General features: G+C 45.8%; 1 protein-coding gene across 1 annotated transcript; it reads left to right on the top strand.

Moving 5' to 3' along the window:
- Positions 1-487: 487 nt before the first annotated feature.
- Positions 488-3,433, top strand: LOC146049734 (uncharacterized). Its single transcript, XM_083166343.1, has 2 exons — positions 488-1,115; positions 1,990-3,433. The coding sequence occupies exons 1-2, from the start codon at positions 702-704 to the stop codon at positions 2,878-2,880; spliced, it is 1,305 nt and encodes a 434-aa protein (XP_083022469.1). The 5' UTR covers positions 488-701; the 3' UTR covers positions 2,881-3,433.
- Positions 3,434-20,677: the final 17,244 nt, after the last annotated feature.

Genomic DNA, 20,677 nt, shown 5'->3' with positions numbered 1-20,677 from the left:
TGCCCACCAATGTTGTACACACTGCACACCTTGTGTATGTAGCTGCTGCTGCCCACCAATGTTGTACACACTGCACCCTTGTGTATGTAGCTTGCTGCTGCCCACCAATGTTGTACACACTGCACCCCTTGTGTATGTAGCTGCTGCTGCCCACCAATGTTGTACACACTGCACCCCTTGTGTATGTAGCTGCTGCTGCCCACCATGTTGTACACACTGCACCCCTTGTGTATGTAGCTGCTGCTGCCCACCAATGTTGTACACACTGCACACCTTGTGTATGTAGCTGCTGCTGCCCACCAATGTTGTACACACTGCACACCTTGTGTATGTAGCTGCTGCTGCCCACCAATGTTGTACACACTGCACCCCTTGTGTATGTAGCTGCTGCTGCCCACCAATGTTGTACACACTGCACCCCTTGTGTATGTAGCTGCTGCTGCCCACCAATGTTGTACACACTGCACCCCTTGTGTATGTAGCTGCTGCTGCCCACCAATGTTGTACACACTGCACCCCTTGTGTATGTAGCTGCTGCTGCCCACCAAACACCTCATTTATTGCGAACATCCAAAATACTAAAACTGAACTGAAGTAACAGCAATATAACATTTATTTAGTAAGCAAAAGCATGATATGGTGTACAACTACATATTTTTGTGAAAACTAACCAGAAAACATAACTTTTTAATTACAGAGACATGACCAGTGAACGGGAGCGGGAGTTCCTTACAGGCTTTTTTGCGATCTATCAGGAACACGAATGCCTATGGAAGGTCAAATCCCGCGACTATGCAAACAAAAATAAGAAAGACCTCGCTATAAAGCACCTCGTGACCTACAGCCTCCAATTCCACGAGGAAGCCTGCCCAAAATGGGTGCGCCGTAAAATCCAGAATGTGCGCACAGTCTTTCTAAAGGAGCACAAGAAAATTGCTGCATCGCGGTCTTCAGGTGCTGGTGCCCAGGACGTGTACCTAACCAATCTGTGGTACTACGACCAATTAAAATTCGTCCTAGAACAGGATCCAGAGCGCCCATCAAGAATGCTTTTGGTCGAGGAGGTGCCAACAGATGATACAGAAGATAATGGGGATAATTCAGCCAGTGATTTGGTAAGTTGACTGCAACAAAAGCCCACAATTCACAACTCTATTAGTGTAGGCACTCCTCCTGCCATGGCACTGCACCAACACCATTAAAATATGCCAAGTACTGCTCGCGGACAGCTTTAGCCCGTGCACTCCCTGTCTCATGGAGGGCAGGTGCTCCAACAGAGGCAATATTCGACACTTCCTCTGGTTGATTGGGATCATCGACCATGTTGATGGCAGTTTGTTGTTGCATTGCTTTGCGTCGCAAGTAGTTGTGCAACACACAACATGCCAGCACAACCCAGTCGATTTTATCAATCCGCAAGTTAATTGCCGTGTGTAGCACACGGAAGCGGTTGCTCAGAATCCCAAAAGTGTTCTCAACAACACGCCTAGCCCTCGACAGTCTATAATTAAAGATTCGCTGTTGAGGTGTCAGCCCCCTTTGAGCATATGGCTTCAACAGATGTTCGTGTAGAGCAAATGCTTCATCAGCCACAAAAACATAATTTAAGCCATGTTTGGTATCAGGCACAGTTGGCAACCTTAGCCTATTAGACATCATGCGCTCATAAAACTCAGTTCTTTTAAAGGATCCCCCATCCGAAGCGCGTCCATTTTTCCCAACATCCACAAAAATAAATTCATAGTTTGCATTTACCACCGCCATCAGTACAATACTGAAGTATCCTTTATAATTGAAATAATAAGATCCTGAGTGTGCAGGCGGTGTGATGCGAATGTGCTTCCCATCTATTGCTCCCCCGCAGTTTGGAAAGTTCCAACGCCGATCAAACTCGTTGGCAATTAAAGTCCAGTCCTCTGTGCTGGATGGAAACTGTGAACACATCAAAAAATGAAAAAGAGATTAATATAATTTTTGTACTTTCAACAGGCTTCCACACCGGATCTGGAACAACTCGCATCCCCTGTTCTCTCCAGCCCTACCGAAACATCCACAGGCGTCGCCTCCAATGCTGGAAGTGATAGCTCAACTACCAGAAGAAGGTACAGACGTCAGGATGCAACGGCCAAATCGACTACTGATCAAAATGCAGTTCTACTACAGAAAGTCGAGCAAGTTTTAAACAAGGAACCCGATTATTTTGCGAATTTTGCAACTCATGTTGGTGGTGCATTACGCAAGATGGATCCTGACCAACAGGTTGAATTCGAACGAATTGTATATGATTTGCTGTACCGTGGCAGGAACAAACGCCTCAAACCAGAAACAGGTGTTTGCGATTACACTATGCCTCCCCCTAGTGTAGGCCACCCAAGGTCATACCTAACCCCTCCAAACATTGGTGAACCTCCATGTGCGGTGCTGAACGCCACGCCTGTTCACCATGACCCCAGTATAACATACCAAGCCAGTGCTGGAATGGTCGCCTCCAGATTACACATAAGTAGCCCACCCCCCACCTATCCCCGTACAGTGACGCCCACCGGCCCAGACCTGCATGAACCAGGTAGAACATACCAGTCCAATGCAGGAATGGTCAATGCCCCATTCCACATGACTAGCCCACCCCCCACCTATCCCCGTACAGTGACGCCCACCGGCCCAGACCTGCATGACCCAGGTAAAACATACCAGTCCAATGCAGGAATGGTCACTGCTCCATTCCACATGACTAGCCCACCCCCCACCTATCCCCGCACAGTGATGGCCAGGCCAGAGCAGAATCAACCTGCAAACTCATTTCCCTCGACCTCATTTGACGTCATCTATAGTGCATTGCAGGACTGCAATGATGACGGCAAAAATGTGGTTCAACTGTAACATTTTTGTGGTTTCCACTAATGGCTTCAATATGATACTTCATGGGTCCTCAAACTGCGGCCCTCCTGATGTTGTGAAACTTCAAATCCCAGCATGCCTTGTCACAGTTTTAACACTCCCTTAAAGCAAAACTGTGGCAAGGCATGCTGGGATTTGTAGTTTCACAACATCTGAAGGGCTGCAGTTTGTTGACCCATGTGATACTTGAATACCACCATCCATCTTTGATTAAACATTCAGCTTCCCTTTCATAGTTAATGATGTGTGATGCAGTGCTTGTTGCACTGGTGGTCTATTGTTTTGTCTCTCGTGTTTGGGACACATTTGTCTCGGTTGCTTGCTACGCACCACACTATTTAACATCAACTCCATACCTTCTTCGATAGTGTGTGAATGAAAATGGAGGTCCTTAACATTTTTCACATACATGGCTCTCTTTTAATTTATTTTGCCACTTAAAAATCATGTGACATGTTTTATTTTATTCTTGATAATCCAAAAGCAGCAATATGTTTTGCGTAATGTGCACCGGTGTACAAATTAAAATAAAAAAAAAGTTTGGCACCTGAGTATATTGTATGTGTTATTTACGCTTACCTTAAAGTACTGAGACTTCAGGACTTCCACAATAGCCTGGCAAGTTTCAGGGATAATCCTCCCCAATGCCTGAGGTGAGATCAGGGAGCCAAACTTCAGATCAGCCAGGGATCTTCCTGTGGCAAGGTACCTCAGGGTGACGACCAGTCTCTCCTCCGCAGAAATTGCCGCCCTCATATTAGTGCTCTCTTTCTGGATGATCGGAGTGACCAGACGTAGCAATTCCTGAAACGTGTCCTCATCCATTCGCAGAAAATTCCGGTAGTCACAGGGGTGGGTACCTCGGATCTCCACCAGGAGAGACATGTGGGACTGAGTGTCCCTCCTCAGTAGCCATTCCTTGGTCCAACAGGATCTCGCCTGCCTCCTCCTTCGGGCTGGATCCCTACGTTTCAGCATGAGATATGCGTAGCACAACGCAAGCTGGTATTGATAGGAATCCATAATGTGAGCAAAACAGGCCAAAATCACACTTTGCTAACAAAAGCAAAAGCACTGCAGTAGCTGGATAAATCCAGTCTCTCCAACAACAATACTGCTGTGAGGTAGAATGGAGGATGCTTGTCTACCCTGTTAAGTCACACCCATTATTCCGCCCATTATTTATAATTCAAAGGACACTAGATCAATCGTCTGTGTTTTAAGAGAAACGACCAACGATATCGACTCGCTAACGATCGGTCGTTTGTCCCAAATCGTTAGGTGAATCGTTTCACTTTGTCATGAAATCGTTGGTTCAGGAGTTCAGACCGAATCGTTAGCGAGATCGAATCGTTGGACACATCTATCCATGTATACCCACCTATAGAGTGATAGATAGTGATAGATAGTGAGAGATAGAGAGATAGAGAGAGATAGTGACAGAGAGTGATAGAGAGTGTATATTTTGTGTCTGCTACCCCCCCTTTTTGGGGGTGCAGGTTTTTTTTTATACATATAACTGTCAGTGCTGCTGCTGCAGTGTCCTAGAGTGATAGATAGTGATAGATAGTGAGAGATAGTGAGAGATAGAGAGAGATAGTGACAGAGAGTGATAGAGAGTGTATATTTTGTGTCTGCTACCCCCGCCTTTTGTGCTGATCACTATATCTGAGGTGATCAGCAACTTTTTGGGGGCGCAGAGGTGTTTTTTTTTTATATATACCTGTCAGTTGCTCCCAGTTGCACTGTCAGTTGCACCAAAGGTTGTGCACCTGCTGCCCCTCACTGGTAATCAGTGTTGCATCACTGATCACCTTTTTTTTTTTTGAGGCTGCTGTGGGTCTTTTTTTAATTTTTTTTTTACACACACTGTGATTTTGTGGGTGTCCTGTGGCCACTGTGCGCTGATCAGTGACGTACATCACTGATCAGCTTTTTCGGCACAGGGTTGATCTATTTTTTTTTTTTTTTGATCAAATTCCTGTTGCCTTTGAGCGCTGTTCAGTGACGGACGTTACTGACCAACATCTGTGCTCAATTTTTGGCGCAGGACCTTTTTTTTTTTTTTTTTTAACCCCTTCAATTTTTTTTTTTTTTAATTGGGTTCAAATTCCTGTATAAAGTATTTTTTTTTTTTCTGCACTACATACACACTACACACTACATACCCCCCGGGGTTGAAATAAAGTTTGTACCCCCCCCTACACTATACACGTGTTGAAACATTTCACTACCAGTAACACAAAAATAAAAATGGCATCCCAAATGTCATCCCAAATGTCATCCCAGTCATCCAGAAGAATGTATTCAGCGGAGGAGGCATATGCCATGCTTGCCTCTGATTCTGACACAGCCAGTGAGGCAAGCGGGGAATTTGAAGGATTCATCTTAACCTCATCTTCCTCCTCTAGTGATGAGGGACCCCCTCAAAGACGCCCCCGTAGAGCAGCTGATACCCCTCCCCCAATAATTGATCTCGTATGGACCCCACCACCAGACAATTTTGAGCCCCAGGTTCCTGAGTTTTTGGCCATGCCAGGAATCCAATTTGATTCCACAGGTCTCAGAGAAATTGACTTTTTCAAATTATTTTTCTCTGATGATTTTATAAATTTAATTGTGGACCAAACTAATTTATATGCCCAGCAGTTTATTGCTCAAAACCCCACGTCATCATTTGCTAGGTGGACCCCTGTAGATGCAGTAGAGATGATGACGTTTTGGGGTCTGGTGTTTCATATGGGCATAGTAAAAAAGCCAGAAATTAGGCAATATTGGAGTACAGATGTTCTGTACAGCACCCCATTTGACCGTATGGCCATGCCCCGGGCTCGATTTGAGACGATCCTTAAATTTTTGCATTACAACGATAATGCACAGTGCCCACCCAGAGATGATCCCACCTTTGACCGGCTATTCAAAGTCAGGCCGGTCATTGATCATTTCAGTGCCAAATTTGAAGAGATGTACATCCCAGATAAATTCATTTGCATAGACGAGTCCCTTATACATTTTAAAGGAAGGGTTAAATTCCGCCAGTACCTTCCCAGTAAGAGGGCAAGGTATGGCATAAAAATGTATAAGCTGTGTGAAAGCACCTCAGGGTACACCCACAGGTTTAGGGTATATGAAGGGAAGGATTCAAGAATTGAACCGCCAGAATGCCCCCCCTCCCTCGTAGGTGTTAGTGGAAAAATTGTCTGGGATTTAGTGCACCCCTTCCTGGATAAAGGTTATCACCTCTATGTGGATAACTTTTACACCAGCATCCCCCTGTTTAAGGCCCTTGGTTCAAGAGGTACAGCAGCTTGCGGTACTGTGCGCAAGAACCAAAGAGGCCTCCCAAAAACGCACATTGCCCAAGTAATGAGAAGGGGTGAAAGCAGGGGAATATGCACCGAAAATATGTTGTTGGTCAAATATAAGGACAAGAGGGATGTCCTTATACTGACAACAATTCACGGAGACAGTACCACCTCCGTCCCTGTACGAGGTACCAGTACCCACACCTCCAAACCTAATTGTATCCTGGATTACAATAGGTACATGGGCGGAGTGGATCTTTCAGATCAGGTACTGAAGCCGTACAGTGCCCTGCGGAAAACAAAAATCTGGTACAAGAAGCTGGCCGTGTATATCATCCAGATGGCACTGTATAACGCTTACGTGCTATTCCGTTCTACCGGCCAGAGGGGGACATTTATGCACTTTCAAGAGGAAGTCATAAAGGGCCTAGTATTTGGGAACCAGCAGGCAGAGGGCCCCAGTACTTCTAGTACTGGCCCCCGTATTGTACCAGGGCAGCATTTTCCTGATGAAATCCCCTCCACTGGAAAAAAGGGCAGGACACAAAAAAGGTGCAAAGTTTGCTATAAAAAGGGAATAAGAAAGCAAACTATTTTCCAGTGTGACACTTGCCCCGACAAACCCGGCCTATGTATAAAGGAGTGTTTTAAAATATACCACACATTTCACCATGCTTCGGGGGTCTTGCTAATGCCACATAGCACCCACCATTCATTCCACCAGAATCTGAGCCGCAAAATCCAAAAATCACTCCTTCCCTTCTGAGTCCTGCCATGCACCCAACTGGTATTTTTTGGTCACATGTGAGGCATTGCCATACTCGGGAGAAATTGGGGCACAGATTTTGGGGTGCTTTGTCTCCTTCATTCCTTGTGAAAATGAAAAATTTTGAGCCAGAACTGCATTTTTGTGTAAAAAAATGTAATTTTTCATTTTCACTGCCCAGTTGTATCAAAATTGGTGAAACCCCTGGGGGTTTGAAATGTACACTATACCCCTAGATGAATTCCCTGAGGGGTGTAGTTTGCAAAATGGGGTCACTTGTGGGGGGGTTCCACTGTATTGGTGCTTTGGGGGTCTTGCTAATGCGACATAGCACCCACCAACATTCCACCAGAATTTGTGCTGCAAAATCCAAATATCACTCCTTCCCTTCTGAGTCCTGCCACTTTTTGGTCACACATGAGGCATTGCCGTACTCGGGAGAAATTGGGGCACAGATTTTGGGGTGCTTTTTCTCCTTCATACCTTCTGAAAATGAAAAATTTTGAGCCAGAACTGCATTTTTGTGTAAAAAAATGTAATTTTTCATTTTCACTCACCAGTTGTATCAAAATTGGTGAAACCCCTGGGGGTTTGAAATGTACACTATACCCCTAGATGAATTCCCTGAGGGGTGTAGTTTGCAAAATGGGGTCACTTGTGGGGGGGTTCCACTGTATTGGTGCTTTGGGGGTCTTGCTAATGCGACATAGCACCCACCAACATTCCACCAGAATTTGTGCTGCAAAATCCAAATATCACTCCTTCCCTTCTGAGTCCTGACACTTTTTGGTCACACATGAGGCATTGCCGTACTCGGGAGAAATTGGGGCACAGATTTTGGGGTGCTTTTTCTCCTTCATACCTTCTGAAAATGAAAAATTTTGAGCCAGAACTGCATTTTTGTGTAAAAAAATGTAATTTTTCATTTTCACTGCCCAGTTGTATCAAAATTGGTGAAACCCCTGGGGGTTTGAAATGTACACTATACCCCTAGATGAATTCCCTGAGGGGTGTAGTTTGCAAAATGGGGTCACTTGTGGGGGGGTTCCACTGTATTGGTGCTTTGGGGGTCTTGCTAATGCGACATAGCACCCACCAACATTCCACCACCAAAAATCACTCCTTCCCTTCTGAGTCCTGCCATGCACCCAACTGGTATTTTTTGGTCACATATGAGGCATTGCCATACTCGGGAGAAATTGGGGCACAGATTTTGGGGTGCTTTGTCTCCTTCATTCCTTGTGAAAATGAAAAATTTTGAGCCAGAACTGCATTTTTGTGTAAAAAAATGTAATTTTTCATTTTCACTGCCCAGTTGTATCAAAATTGGTGAAACCCCTGGGGGTTTGAAATGTACACTATACCCCTAGATGAATTCCCTGAGGGGTGTAGTTTGCAAAATGGGGTCACTTGTGGGGGGGTTCCACTGTATTGGTGCTTGGGGGGTCTTGCTAATGCAACATAGCACCCACCAACATTCCACCAGAATCTGAGCTGCAAAATCCAAAAATCACTCCTTCCTTTCTGAGTCCTGCCATGCACCCAAATGGTATTTTTTGGTCACATGTGAGGCATTGCCGTACTCGGGAGAAATTGGGGCACAGATTTTGGGGTGCTTTGTCTCCTTCATTCCTTGTGAAAATGAAAAATTTTGAGCCAGAACTGCATTTTTGTGTAAAAAATGTAATTTTTCATTTTCACTCACCAGTTGTATCAAAATTGGTGAAACCCCTGGGGGTTTGAAATGTACACTATACCCCTAGATGAATTCCCTGAGGGGTGTAGTTTGCAAAATGGGGTCACTTGTGGGGGGGTTCCACTGTATTGGTGCTTGGGGGGTCTTGCTAATGCGACATAGCACCCACCAAAATTCCACCAGAATCTGAGCTGCAAAATCCAAAAATCACTCCTTCCCTTCTGAGTCCTGCCATGCACCCAACTGGTATTTTTTGGTCACATGTGAGGCATTGCCGTACTCGGGAGAAATTGGGGCACAGATTTTGGGGTGCTTTTTCTCCTTCATACCTTCTGAAAATGAAAAATTTGGAGCCAGAACTGCATTTTTGTGTAAAAAAATGTAATTTTTCATTTTCACTGCCCAGTTGTATCAAAATTGGTGAAACCCCTGGGGGTTTGAAATGTACACTATACCCCTAGATGAATTCCCTGAGGGGTGCAGTTTGCAAAATGGGGTCACTTGTGGGGGGGTTCCACTGTATTGGTGCTTTGGGGGTCTTGCTAATGCGACATAGCACCCACCAACATTCCACCACCAAAAATCACTCCTTCCCTTCTGAGTCCTGCCATGCACCCAACTGGTATTTTTTGGTCACATATGAGGCATTGCCATACTCGGGAGAAATTGGGGCACAGATTTTGGGGTGCTTTGTCTCCTTCATTCCTTGTGAAAATGAAAAATTTTGAGCCAGAACTGCATTTTTGTGTAAAAAAATGTAATTTTTCATTTTCACTGCCCAGTTGTATCAAAATTGGTGAAACCCCTGGGGGTTTGAAATGTACACTTTACCCCTAGATGAATTCCCTGAGGGGTGTAGTTTGCAAAATGGGGTCACTTGTGGGGGGGTTCCACTGTATTGGTGCTTGGGGGGTCTTGCTAATGCAACATAGCACCCACCAACATTCCACCAGAATCTGAGCTGCAAAATCCAAAAATCACTCCTTCCTTTCTGAGTCCTGCCATGCACCCAAATGGTATTTTTTGGTCACATGTGAGGCATTGCCGTACTCGGGAGAAATTGGGGCACAGATTTTGGGGTGCTTTTTCTCCTTCATACCTTCTGAAAATGAAAAATTTTGAGCCAGAACTGCATTTTTGTGTAAAAAATTTAATTTTTCATTTTCACTGCCCAGTTGTACCACAATTGGTGAAACCCCTGGGGGTTTGAAATGTACACTATACCCCTAGATGAATTCCCTGAGGGGTGTAGTTTGCAAAATGGGGTCACTTGTGGGGGGGTTCCTAACTTTTAGCATCTTATGGTGCCTAGAAACCTACATGGTGCCTAAAAAATAATCTCATAAAAAGGAGGCTCCAAAATCAAGTAGGTGCTCCTTCTATTATGAAGCCTGTGGTTTGGTCAACGTGCACACTAGGGCCACATATAGGATATTTATGAAAACAAAAGAATTGGGGGAATCAATTTTTAGTCACATTTCTCTAGTAAAATGTACTGTGTTCCTTAGAAAAATGTATTAAAATTGCAAATCTGCAAAAAAAATGAAATTTTGAAATTTCACCTACACTTTGTTTTAATTCCTGTGAAACACCTAAAGGGTTAACAAACTTCCAAAATGCTGTTTTGAATACTGTGAGGGGTGCAGTTTTTGAAATGGTATCATTTATGGGGGTGTCTCACATACAAGTCCCTCAAAGTCACATCAGAACTGAACTGGTCCCTAAAAAAATCAGTGTTTGAAATTTTCTTGAAAATTTGAGAATTTGCTATTCATATTGTAAGCCTCCTAGTGTCCAAAAAAATGAAAAGGAAGTTGAAATAATGATGTCAACATAAAGTAGACATATGGTCTATGTTAGTTATTAACTATTTTGAGTGGTATGATTATTTGTCTCACAAGCAGAAAATTTAACATTTTGCAAATTGCTAAATTTTCCATTTTTTCACGACATTTTGGTATTTTTCACAAAAAAACACAGACTGTATCGACCCAAATTTACCACTAATTTGAAGTACAATGTGTCACGAAAAAACAATCTCAAAATCACTGGGATAAGTAAAAGCAAAAAAAAGTTATCCCCACTTAAGTGAGACATGTCAGATTTGAAAAAAAGGGCTCTGTCAGGAACGCAAAAACTGGCTCTGTCAGGAAGGGGTTAACTAGATCGGAGCATCTTCATACGTTTCGTTATTTTCACCTAAAAAGTGAAACTTCAGGCCACTTGCCAGAACAGAAGATGTTGACTCAGATCAAAAAGCTTTTGCACGTTTCTTATTCAGGTCAAGTCACAACTTTTCCACACTAGCCGATTTAGAATTTCTCAATTTCAGTTTTTTCACTCCGCCCTAGTGGACATGTCGCTCATAAATTGTTGTTATTTTCCCTGTACTTTAGTTTGGTATTTTAAATCTTAATTTTAGTCAGTTTGTCCAGAGGCGTAACCATAGCACCGCAGCCCCCGCGGCCGCGGGGGGGCGCTGTGCATGTGTGGGCGCCGGGGGGCTGTGGTGCTATAGTTAGCCCCCTCCCGTCCACCAATCCGCCGCCCGCAGCCTTACCTGACTTTACTGGTCCCATCCCGGCTCCCTTGCTGGCTTCATTCTTCTGCTAGTGAGACGGACCACAATAAAATGTCCGCCCCATATAGCAGACAGTTCTCTGAAACTGTCTGCTGCATGGGGGCAGACATTTTGTGTTGGTCCGTCTCACTAGCAGAAGAATGAAGCCAGCAAGGGAGCCGGGAAGGGACCAGCAAGACAGGTAAGGCTGCGGGCGGGGGGGTGCCCCCCATTAACGGCGGGGGGGGGGCGCCCAATTCATAGTTACGCCACTGAGTTTGTCCTCTTATACACTCAACAGTCTCGGTTGGTGTCTTATTACCCTATAAGACCTGGTGGTATCGGAGTTTTGGCAGACCTAATTTGCCCATTCAAACGTGGCTATTATAGGTGAAGCCTAGTAGTATGAAACCCAAGTAGCACTCTCCCATGCATAGGTGGATTATGAGTGGGTGCAGGACATACCGTATGCCCCCCCTCGGTCAGCCGCCCCCCACCTTGGCCAGAGTACATTAACATCACTAGTGATCCTGATTCCTGTCCTAGTGGGTACAGTAAATACTGTAGGACGTAGGCTGTTGCTTTTCTCTCATGTGAATAGATAGAGTAGATTTTTTTCTATGTGTATTTTAGGTTATAACTATTATTTTAAGGTTGCATGAATTGTCTTTGTTCCATTTATCAGATACCTTTAATAAAGCTGTACCCTTATACTGCTTTCACATCACAAAATGCAGGGTCACACCGGGACTTTGAAATGGTTCAGTCCCCGCAACCCTGCATTTTGGGATGTTCACATCCCCTCAGCAAACCGGCATTATTACCGGGTTGCTGATGTCATCCGGGGGCACGGCGGGGAGTCTGCGTGTCATCGGGGGTGGGGGAGGAGGCAGCGCTTAGAGCTGGCACTGCTCTAAGCGCTGCCTTCTCCAGTGTGAACGGCAACGAGCCGGTAAGAACTCTGATTTTTTTACCGGTTCTTATTGCCTTGTTGCTACCTGTTTGTGGGACCCGGTAACCCTTTCACATCGTACTAATTACTGGGTGGAGCTGGCAAGAAACCGGCTTGAAAACTCATCAGGAGCTATTGGACCAGACCCTCGCCTCCATCATCATCATCTGAACTCTACCCGAACCAGCCAGCCATTCTTTTGAGATCAATTAAATAGTGTCACGCTTAAGGCAGGAAGTCTCAGGCGTAGGGGCAGGCGTATTACCCTGGGAGCCCGTAAAGGATTTTAGGCATCCACTCATACACAAAGGAGGGCCCGAAGGCGTGACCAGGACAACAGGATGAAATAATAAATAAGTCTTTATTAAAGAACTTACAAGACAGTAATATTGGTAGCGGAATTGCAAGTGCAGGTAACTGATAACAGAATTGCAGGTGTAGGTAAGTGATTGAAGATTGGATGATTGAGGATTGGATGGTTGGAGATTGGACGATTGGAGATATTGATGAAGGAATTGGAGATGGTGAAGCCAAAGGGAAATGGAGTTTGCTGTATGAGGTCGTAGCTGCAGGAGGACCAGGGATACTGGGCCACAGATAATAACCGTTGGGATGATAGGGGAGAGGATCACACCTTTGGAGTGTTAACCTAATGTTCATTAATCCCTATAGGCGGCAATGAAGATTCTGTTGTAGTATTTGGAGAAGCAGTGGACGACCAGCAGGAGGGAGAATTGGAGAAGGCTTCACCCGAAGGACTGGGAGTCAGGCTGTAGCGATGAGCTGCAGGAATTGCCGGAGATGCACAGCGAGATGCTATCCGATGGACAACAGGAATGGTAGCTGACAGGAACAGCTGGCTTGGAAACTGCCTGGAAGCAGTAGGAGACAGTGCCCGAGCACTGTAGGAGTCAGGCTGTGCAGAAGCTGGTATAGCACTGGAGCAAAGGCACATCTAACCAGAGGGTTTGACCATGGAAGCTCTGACAAAGAGCAGGAGTCCACCTACAGTAGCACTTTTATACCTGCAGGTGGGAGGAGACTTGGCTGGCCAGTAACCAGGTGCAATGGATTAACTGGCAAAGTCTGTTAGATTGCTGCATGACTGAGGCCTGTAACGAGAGCAGCTGTAGTGAGCTGAGGCATAGGCAAGGTTGCAGGTTTTACTTCACAGCTGCAGCATCAGGTAATCACTGGAGAGACTCTGGGGAATCTGTGCTGTGATCTGCAGACAAACACTACTGAGGATATACAGACTTGGAGCACAGTGACAGTCTGGAGAGACACTTTAAAGGTAAAAATAGTGTTTATTTTAGCTGGATTGTGACAAATAGTTCAACACAGGGTCCTTGTTGGGAAGTTTGCACAATCTAATATACTTCCCCCCCCCCCCCCCTCCCCCAGCTTAAATTCTCCAGGCACTCCCCAAGTCTGAATCCAACCCTGCTCCCAAGCACATTATTTCTATGCATACTGTAGGAATTAGACAAGAAAATAGTAACATCATTATCAATCTGCAATTAACAAGCTTTTACATCTGAGAACAAATAGGAGTAATGCTAAATAAGCACCACAATGTAATATTCAGAGCCGGCCCTAGGCATAGGCAGACTAGGCAAGTGCCTAGGGCATTTGGAATGCCTAGGGGCAGCAGAAGCTTCTGCTGTTTAAAATGATATGCAGCATGCCTATATTCTGTGTGCGACTGTGGCTGTATCTGCATACGGATGCAGGTACAGCCACAGTCACACACAGAATATAGGCATGCTGCATATCATTTTAATCATCGGAAGCTCCTTGTGTGTGCTGGTCATAACAATGCAAATAAGATGAATTTTCAGCAAAAAAAGGCACCCAACGTTAGCAGAACTGGCCAGGAGCTGCATGGCCTATTGAGGCAAGATGTATGAGGAAACATCTGTATCCAAGCAGAGGCAGAGGTCACAGTGTTAGCGGCTGTGCGAGTGCTGTCTGCGGGTGGGTTGGTTGTGCAATAGTGTTCAGCATATGTGTAAGGGGCATCATGTGCGTCATGTATAAATGCATTATTAATGTGCGACATGTGTAACATGCATTATGTGTGTCGTGTATAAAGGCATTAATAATGTGCAACATATGTGTAATAGGCATTATGTGTGTCATGTGTACAAGGGCATTAATAATGTGCAACATACTGTATGTGTAATGGGCATTATGTGTGTCATGTATAAATGCATTAATAATGTGCGACATATGTGTAACAGGCATTATGTGTGTTATGTGTATAAGGGCATTATTAATTTGTGCAACATATGTGTAATGGGCATTATGTGTGTCATGTGTATAAGGGCATTAATAATGTGCAACATATGTGTAAGGGGCATTATGTGTGTCATTATGTGTATGAAGGGCATTAATAAAGGTTGGCATAATGTGTAAGGGGCATTATGATTATAAGGACATTAATAATGTGTGTCATGCGTAAGGGGCATTACTGTGTGGTATTATCAGGGGTGCCGAGAGAAAGGGGTGGGGGTACAAATTACCCAGGCCAAAGTCTGATGGAAGGGCCCAGTGGGGGCCCAAGTGACAGCAGCAGCTGCAGCTCTTCTCTGTCCAGCAAACACTGCTTTGTGCTTGGTTGCAGTGTGGCCATGGAAGTGCTTAAAATACGATATTTTCTCAGGATTTTTTTCTAAGGGTATAATGTGAATAATGTGAGGAGTAATGTATATAAGGCAAAGTGGTACTACTGTGTGATGTAACGTGAATAAGGGACACCATTGCATGATATAATGTGAATTGGGGGTACTATTGTGTGTCCATGCCCCTTCCCAGCAAGAACACACCCCTGTTTGGGCTGCGCACCGAATGTGTGCACTGTTTCTATTTAAAATATTGCGGGTAGGAGCACCAAAATGATGACTGCTATGATGAGGGTTGATGGTGCTGGGAAAGGGGAGCAGGGTCAGAGGCGGAACAAGTGGCAGTGCTAGGGGGCACCAGCCAAAATCTTGCCTAGGGCATCATTTAGGCTAGGGCCGGCTCTGGTAATATTCCTTCAATGTAATATTCCTTATGAATAAGTAGAACAAAAAAACTTATGTGTCAGATAATTTGTATAGTGGTTTGGGACACACATTGCACACTCTGTTCTTTCCTTCTGCATGTTTCTAAGATGCTGACATACTGTACTGTAGCTCTTTGAAATGTTCTCATTACATCTGCCAGAAAGTTGTGTTGCCTCTGTTGGTTTATTTGAGTGGAGGGAGGGGGGGAGCTCTCAAATTGAAGTTACGCCACTCTGGCAATGTATGCTTCCTGTCCCCCCGCCCCAAACAGGGACAGCAACAGTGGCATAACTTCAATTTTGATCCTCCAATTTGAACTTCTGCAGACCTCACGGTGCCCAAACTTGCCTAGCGTCTCCAAGGCACCGCAGGGTCTGCAGAGCTATAATTATGCCAGAGGACAGCAATGACCCTGCCTGTGGTGACCTCCGGTTCTTAGCTGTGCAGGAGATCTTGCAATAATAGCGAGTTCTCACGTATGCACAGCACATGCCACCCGGCCCAGCCCACCACTGAACCTTTCCCATCCAATTACATCATTACTATACAGCAAAAAGCATGCTCACTTATTTGCTATCTTATTTTACTCCTGACCGTTGGCTTACAGCTGGGTCCCCATATCTGGTGGACCCTTATGCAGTACAGAACATCTATCCTTGTGGATTAATGCCTATTTCTGTATAGATTGTAAGCTTGCGAGCAGGGCCCTCCTACCATTTTACTACCCAGTTTGTTTTATCCCTGTTTCTAATTGTAAAGCGCAAGGGAACCTGCTGCGCCGTATAAGAAACTGTTATACAAATATAATATGTGATTATTGCAGGGCCCTTATATTATTCATGATTCTAGCACTGTGCAATGTAAATCGTTTTTACACTGCCAAGGAATCCTTGGAGGTTGTTCTAACACAGAGGGAGGAAGCATTAACCACCAAAAGCTAATGACATGAAGGTGCTGCTGCTGCTGCTGTGTCGAGAGGGCCTGATTCGTGTAGGCTCGGTTGCATCTCAGCTTTTTCGAGCACTGGTACACATAAACATCGCCAACCATCGTATGATTGCTATAGTGCTCTCAAACCTATGTCATTCTCTGCTGACTTAGACTTGCGGCGTCCTGGTCCGAGGGCTGGGCGGTCGGCTGACGTCCTGCGAATTTAGCCTCCTGTCCCCGGAAGGCAGATACCACCCGCATTCGCATGGGGACACCCAGACTATGCAGGTCTCTGTGCTTTCCTGGTGAAAATCCTTGCAACCATATGTGTCAGGACTGCGACGGCCAATTTTAGACTGTAGACACTGTAATACTGAAAAGGTTATTGAAAAGGGTAGCGGGTGTTTCTTGCCGGTGACCAGAAACACATGTAGATTCATTGATACTTGTTTCCTAGAACGGCGCCCAGATTTTCTACGTACGGCACCATAAGGAAATCGCATCGCATGGGCCATTATAGTGGCATGCAATGCGATTTTGCGGGAGGTGCGATGCAATGCCCTGGGGCACACAGAGCAGTGAATAAATTACATGAAAAAATCGCATCGCATCGTACATCGCATGGTCCTAAAATGGCCCATGCGATGCGATTTCACTATGCAGAATAGCCCACAAACCAAATAGCTTAGTGAGCGCCGTTCTAGGAAACAAGTACCGATTCATCTTATGGGCGTGTCAGTAAAAGTGGTTACATACACAGATGGGCGTGTAGATTCATCTTATGGGCGTGTCAGTAAAAGTGCTGCCAAGGACAGGTGCTTTTTTATATGGTGTGTCTAAAGTTTTTTTTTGTGACCCATCATTTACTTGGGTCCAATTCAGATCTGATTGCACAGCTTTCGTGGGAGCCCTAAGAAAAAAGCAGGTGTGTCTAGGAAAATGCTAGGCATGTCTGAGCATTTTAGGGGAAGGTGTGTGAAGTCAGCTTTAGCCTAGATCGGGGCCGGCGCTAGCCGCTCAGCAAAGCCTGCAAAGCATGGAGGCGCTGGGCTGTATAGGCGCTCTCTCCCTGCTCTGCGACTCTGCCACTATGTGCAGGGATGTGTGTGGTGCTGCCGCTGTCAGTGTATGACAGGCTGCGGTGCGGAGCACTTACATCGTATGCTGTAGCAGGGAGCACAGAGGCACTGAGCACAGAGCAGCAGCAGCAGGGGAAGTCCTCCTGGCCTGAAGCTTCCTCACTGCGGTGCCGACTCGAGCCCTTCCCTACTCATCTCACAGGACAGCATGTGCCGAGCAGTGATTGGAGGAGCTCGGCACATGCTAATGATAAGAGCCACTGTTTGGAGGAGCCTATAACATACCCTTTGACCCCTGGCTGAAGTGGATGTATCTCACAGAGTGGCGTCCTCTGTGAGTATAATCTCTGCCTCCTCCATCTCTGTAGTAGAGATGGGCAAAACAGATCATTAAGCTGAGCCGGAATCCGACCGAGCCCTCAGTGAAAAGATACGGATCTTTCAGACGAGTCCTCGGCTCACTTAAAAAAAGGGGGGGGGGGGGGGGGGAATATACATAACCGAGTAAAAACACTGATCGATGGCTGGGTGCAGAATCACCATCGATGGCAGCTGCTCCGATGGCCATCCCTGGCAGCAGCAGCTAATCTTTCTATCACTTGTAGTCACAGCACTGTACTCAGTCTACAGAGGTAGTACATCTCAGCTGCAACAGGTGGCAGCACTGAGATCAGGAAAATGCATTGTAAACTGAAACGGATCACCTTTTTGGGATCAGCGTCTCATTCGTTCTTGGCTGGGATCCGTTCAAAAGATCCGGTTCGATCGCGAACGACCCATCTCTACTCTGTAGCTCATGTCTCTCCCTGCAGCAGCTTCTCTCTCTCTCCCCCCATCATCTGTCTCACCTCCTTCCTGTCCAGCATCTGTCCTGTCCCCCCCTCATGTCCACCATTTCTTCCTGCCCTGTATTTGCCCTCTCTCCCTGCCCATCATCTGCTCCACCCCTCTCATGCCAGTATCTGCCTTCTCACTGCCCAGCATCTGTCCTGTCCCCCTCTCCTGCCCACCATTTGTCCCTGCCCATTATTTGCCCCTTTCCCTGCCTATCATCTATCCCAACATCTCCCTACTCAGCATCTGCCTTCCACTCCCTGCAAACTATCTATCCCCACCGCTGTGGTTGGCCTGATAACAAATGACGATGAGGTAGCGTATAGGTCTGAGGTTTGCAGACTGTTTAAATGGAGTAGGCAAAATTGTCTGCACCTAAACACAAATAAGACCAAGGAGATGAGAATAGATTTCAGGCGAGGTTGTGGTAGGCCAATACTTCCCATTTTTATTGAGAATAAGCCTATTGAGGAGGTGCAGGTTTTTAAATTTTTGGGGCTACTCATTTCAAATGATCTTACGTGGTCTTTAAACTCTACCACGGTGGTTAAGAAGGCTCAGCAACGGCTTTTCTTTTTGAGAAAACTTAAAGCTGTATGCTCCGACATTAACACACTAACTAGATTCTATAGAGGCATTGTGGAGAGTGTCTTAACTTATGGAATCGTAGTTTGGTTCGGGAGCTGCACCATGGCTGAGAGGACCGCGTTAGATCGTGTGATTAAAATTGCAGGCAAAATTATAGGGGTGTCTTTACCATGCGCCCATGATCTATATAAAAATAGATTGCTAAAGAAGGCAAATTGTATTTTAGCAGATCCTAGCCATCCAGAATACAAGGCTTTTGAAGTTTTGCCATCACAAAAACGATATCGCAGTATTTCGGCACGTACAAAGCGTATGACAAATAGTTTTTTTCCCACTGCTGTTCGTATGCTAAATGCTGTAAAGTGACATGGGAATTGCCCTAAATGTTTTTTCTTTGTGTAGGTTCTTGTGTTAAGTTTTGTTGACAGTGCATTGTTGTGATGTATTGTTAATAACAATAAAGTATTCTTATCTTATCTTATCTCCCTGCCCATCATCTTTCCCCCTCTATCTGCCCAGCATCTGAACAACATCCCTGCCCATCACCTGTCCCCCCTTCCCCTGCCCATCATCTGTACCCAGGGGCGGATCCAGGATAAAATGACAGGGGGGGCACCAGGGGCGGATCCAGGATAAAATGACAGGGGGGGCACCATGATAAAAAAGGGTTTGGGTGGGGGAGGGGCGGTGTTAGTGGTGCCAGTGTACATGCTAAGAGAGCGGCAGGAGAGGGTGGGAATGGAATTAAAAATAGGCCCTGGCATATAGGGGTTTATTCTAGTTCATTCTTTCTGACAAAATCCTTCTTAGATGGACAAAACCATGTGCACTGCAGGGGGAAGATGTAACATGTGCAGAGATAATTAGATTTGGGTGAGTTTTTTTGTTTCTGTGCAGGGAAAATACTGACTGCATGATTTTACACTGCAATATACATCTCACTTTGAAGAAAACCCCCCACCCAAATCGAATTCTCTCTGCACAAGTTACATCTGCCCCACCCGCAGTGCACATGGTTTTGTCCATCTAAGAAGGATTTTGTCAGAAAGAATGAACTAGAATAACCCCCTTAAAGTACACAGGCTCACCATGGTGACAAAAGTGAAGGATGTAGTTGTGCGCACGCCAAAGGCGCGCTCCGGAAAAGGGTGTGTGGCCACTCAACAGGGGGCGTGTCAACACCATATACAACTTCTACACATTATGCAACAAAATACTAGACCCCATTATACTTGCCCCTTACACATGATGCCAAATGGAATGAGCCAAAATTGACATAATGCCACACGGATTGAGCCAAAATTCACATAATGCCACATGGATTGAGCCAAAATTTACATAATAACACACACGGATTGAGCCAAATTTCGGTACTCTTTACTTAGAACGGCGCCCACGATTTTGATCGTGGGCATCGTTAGTAAAAAATCTCGGGCATTGAATGCAGTAAAAAATCGGGTGCGATGCGACCGACGAGATGCCCGCGATTTCCCATAGGGAACAATGTTAAATATCTCAATTGACCCAATTTTCCTGTTCAATGCCTCAATTGACCCGATTTTTCCATAGGAAACAATGTTAAATGGGCTACAGAGGCCAAATAGGCACCCTGAAGTGTATAATGGCCACCCGAATTGTTAACGCCACCCCACGATCAACGTCAACCCGAAGCGTGGCGAGCGCAGCGGTACGTGTCCTACGACCTTTTCATACCCCCACTATCCACGTCGGCGTGGAGTTGAGAATAGAAAGTGTGGCGAGCGCAGCGAGCCACCTTGCCCGAAGCGTGGCGAGCGCACGCGGACAGCTGTGAAGCCCGCGAGGGGACGCGGATACCTGTGAAGGTATCCGCGTCCCCTCGCGGGGCTCGCTGCGCTCGCCACGCTTCGGGCTCGGTGGCTCGCTGCGCTCGCCACACTTTCTATTCTCAACTCCACGCCGACGTGGATAGTGGGGGTATGAAAAGGTCGTAGGACGCGTATCGCTGCCCTTTGCGGGCTCGCTGCGCTCGCCACGCTT

This window comes from Crinia signifera, chromosome 12, assembly GCF_055691185.1.
Source record: "Crinia signifera chromosome 12, ASM5569118v1, whole genome shotgun sequence".
In the NCBI taxonomy this organism is placed as follows: Eukaryota; Metazoa; Chordata; class Amphibia; order Anura; family Myobatrachidae; genus Crinia; species Crinia signifera.
This window is presented reverse-complemented; position numbering and strand designations above follow the sequence as displayed.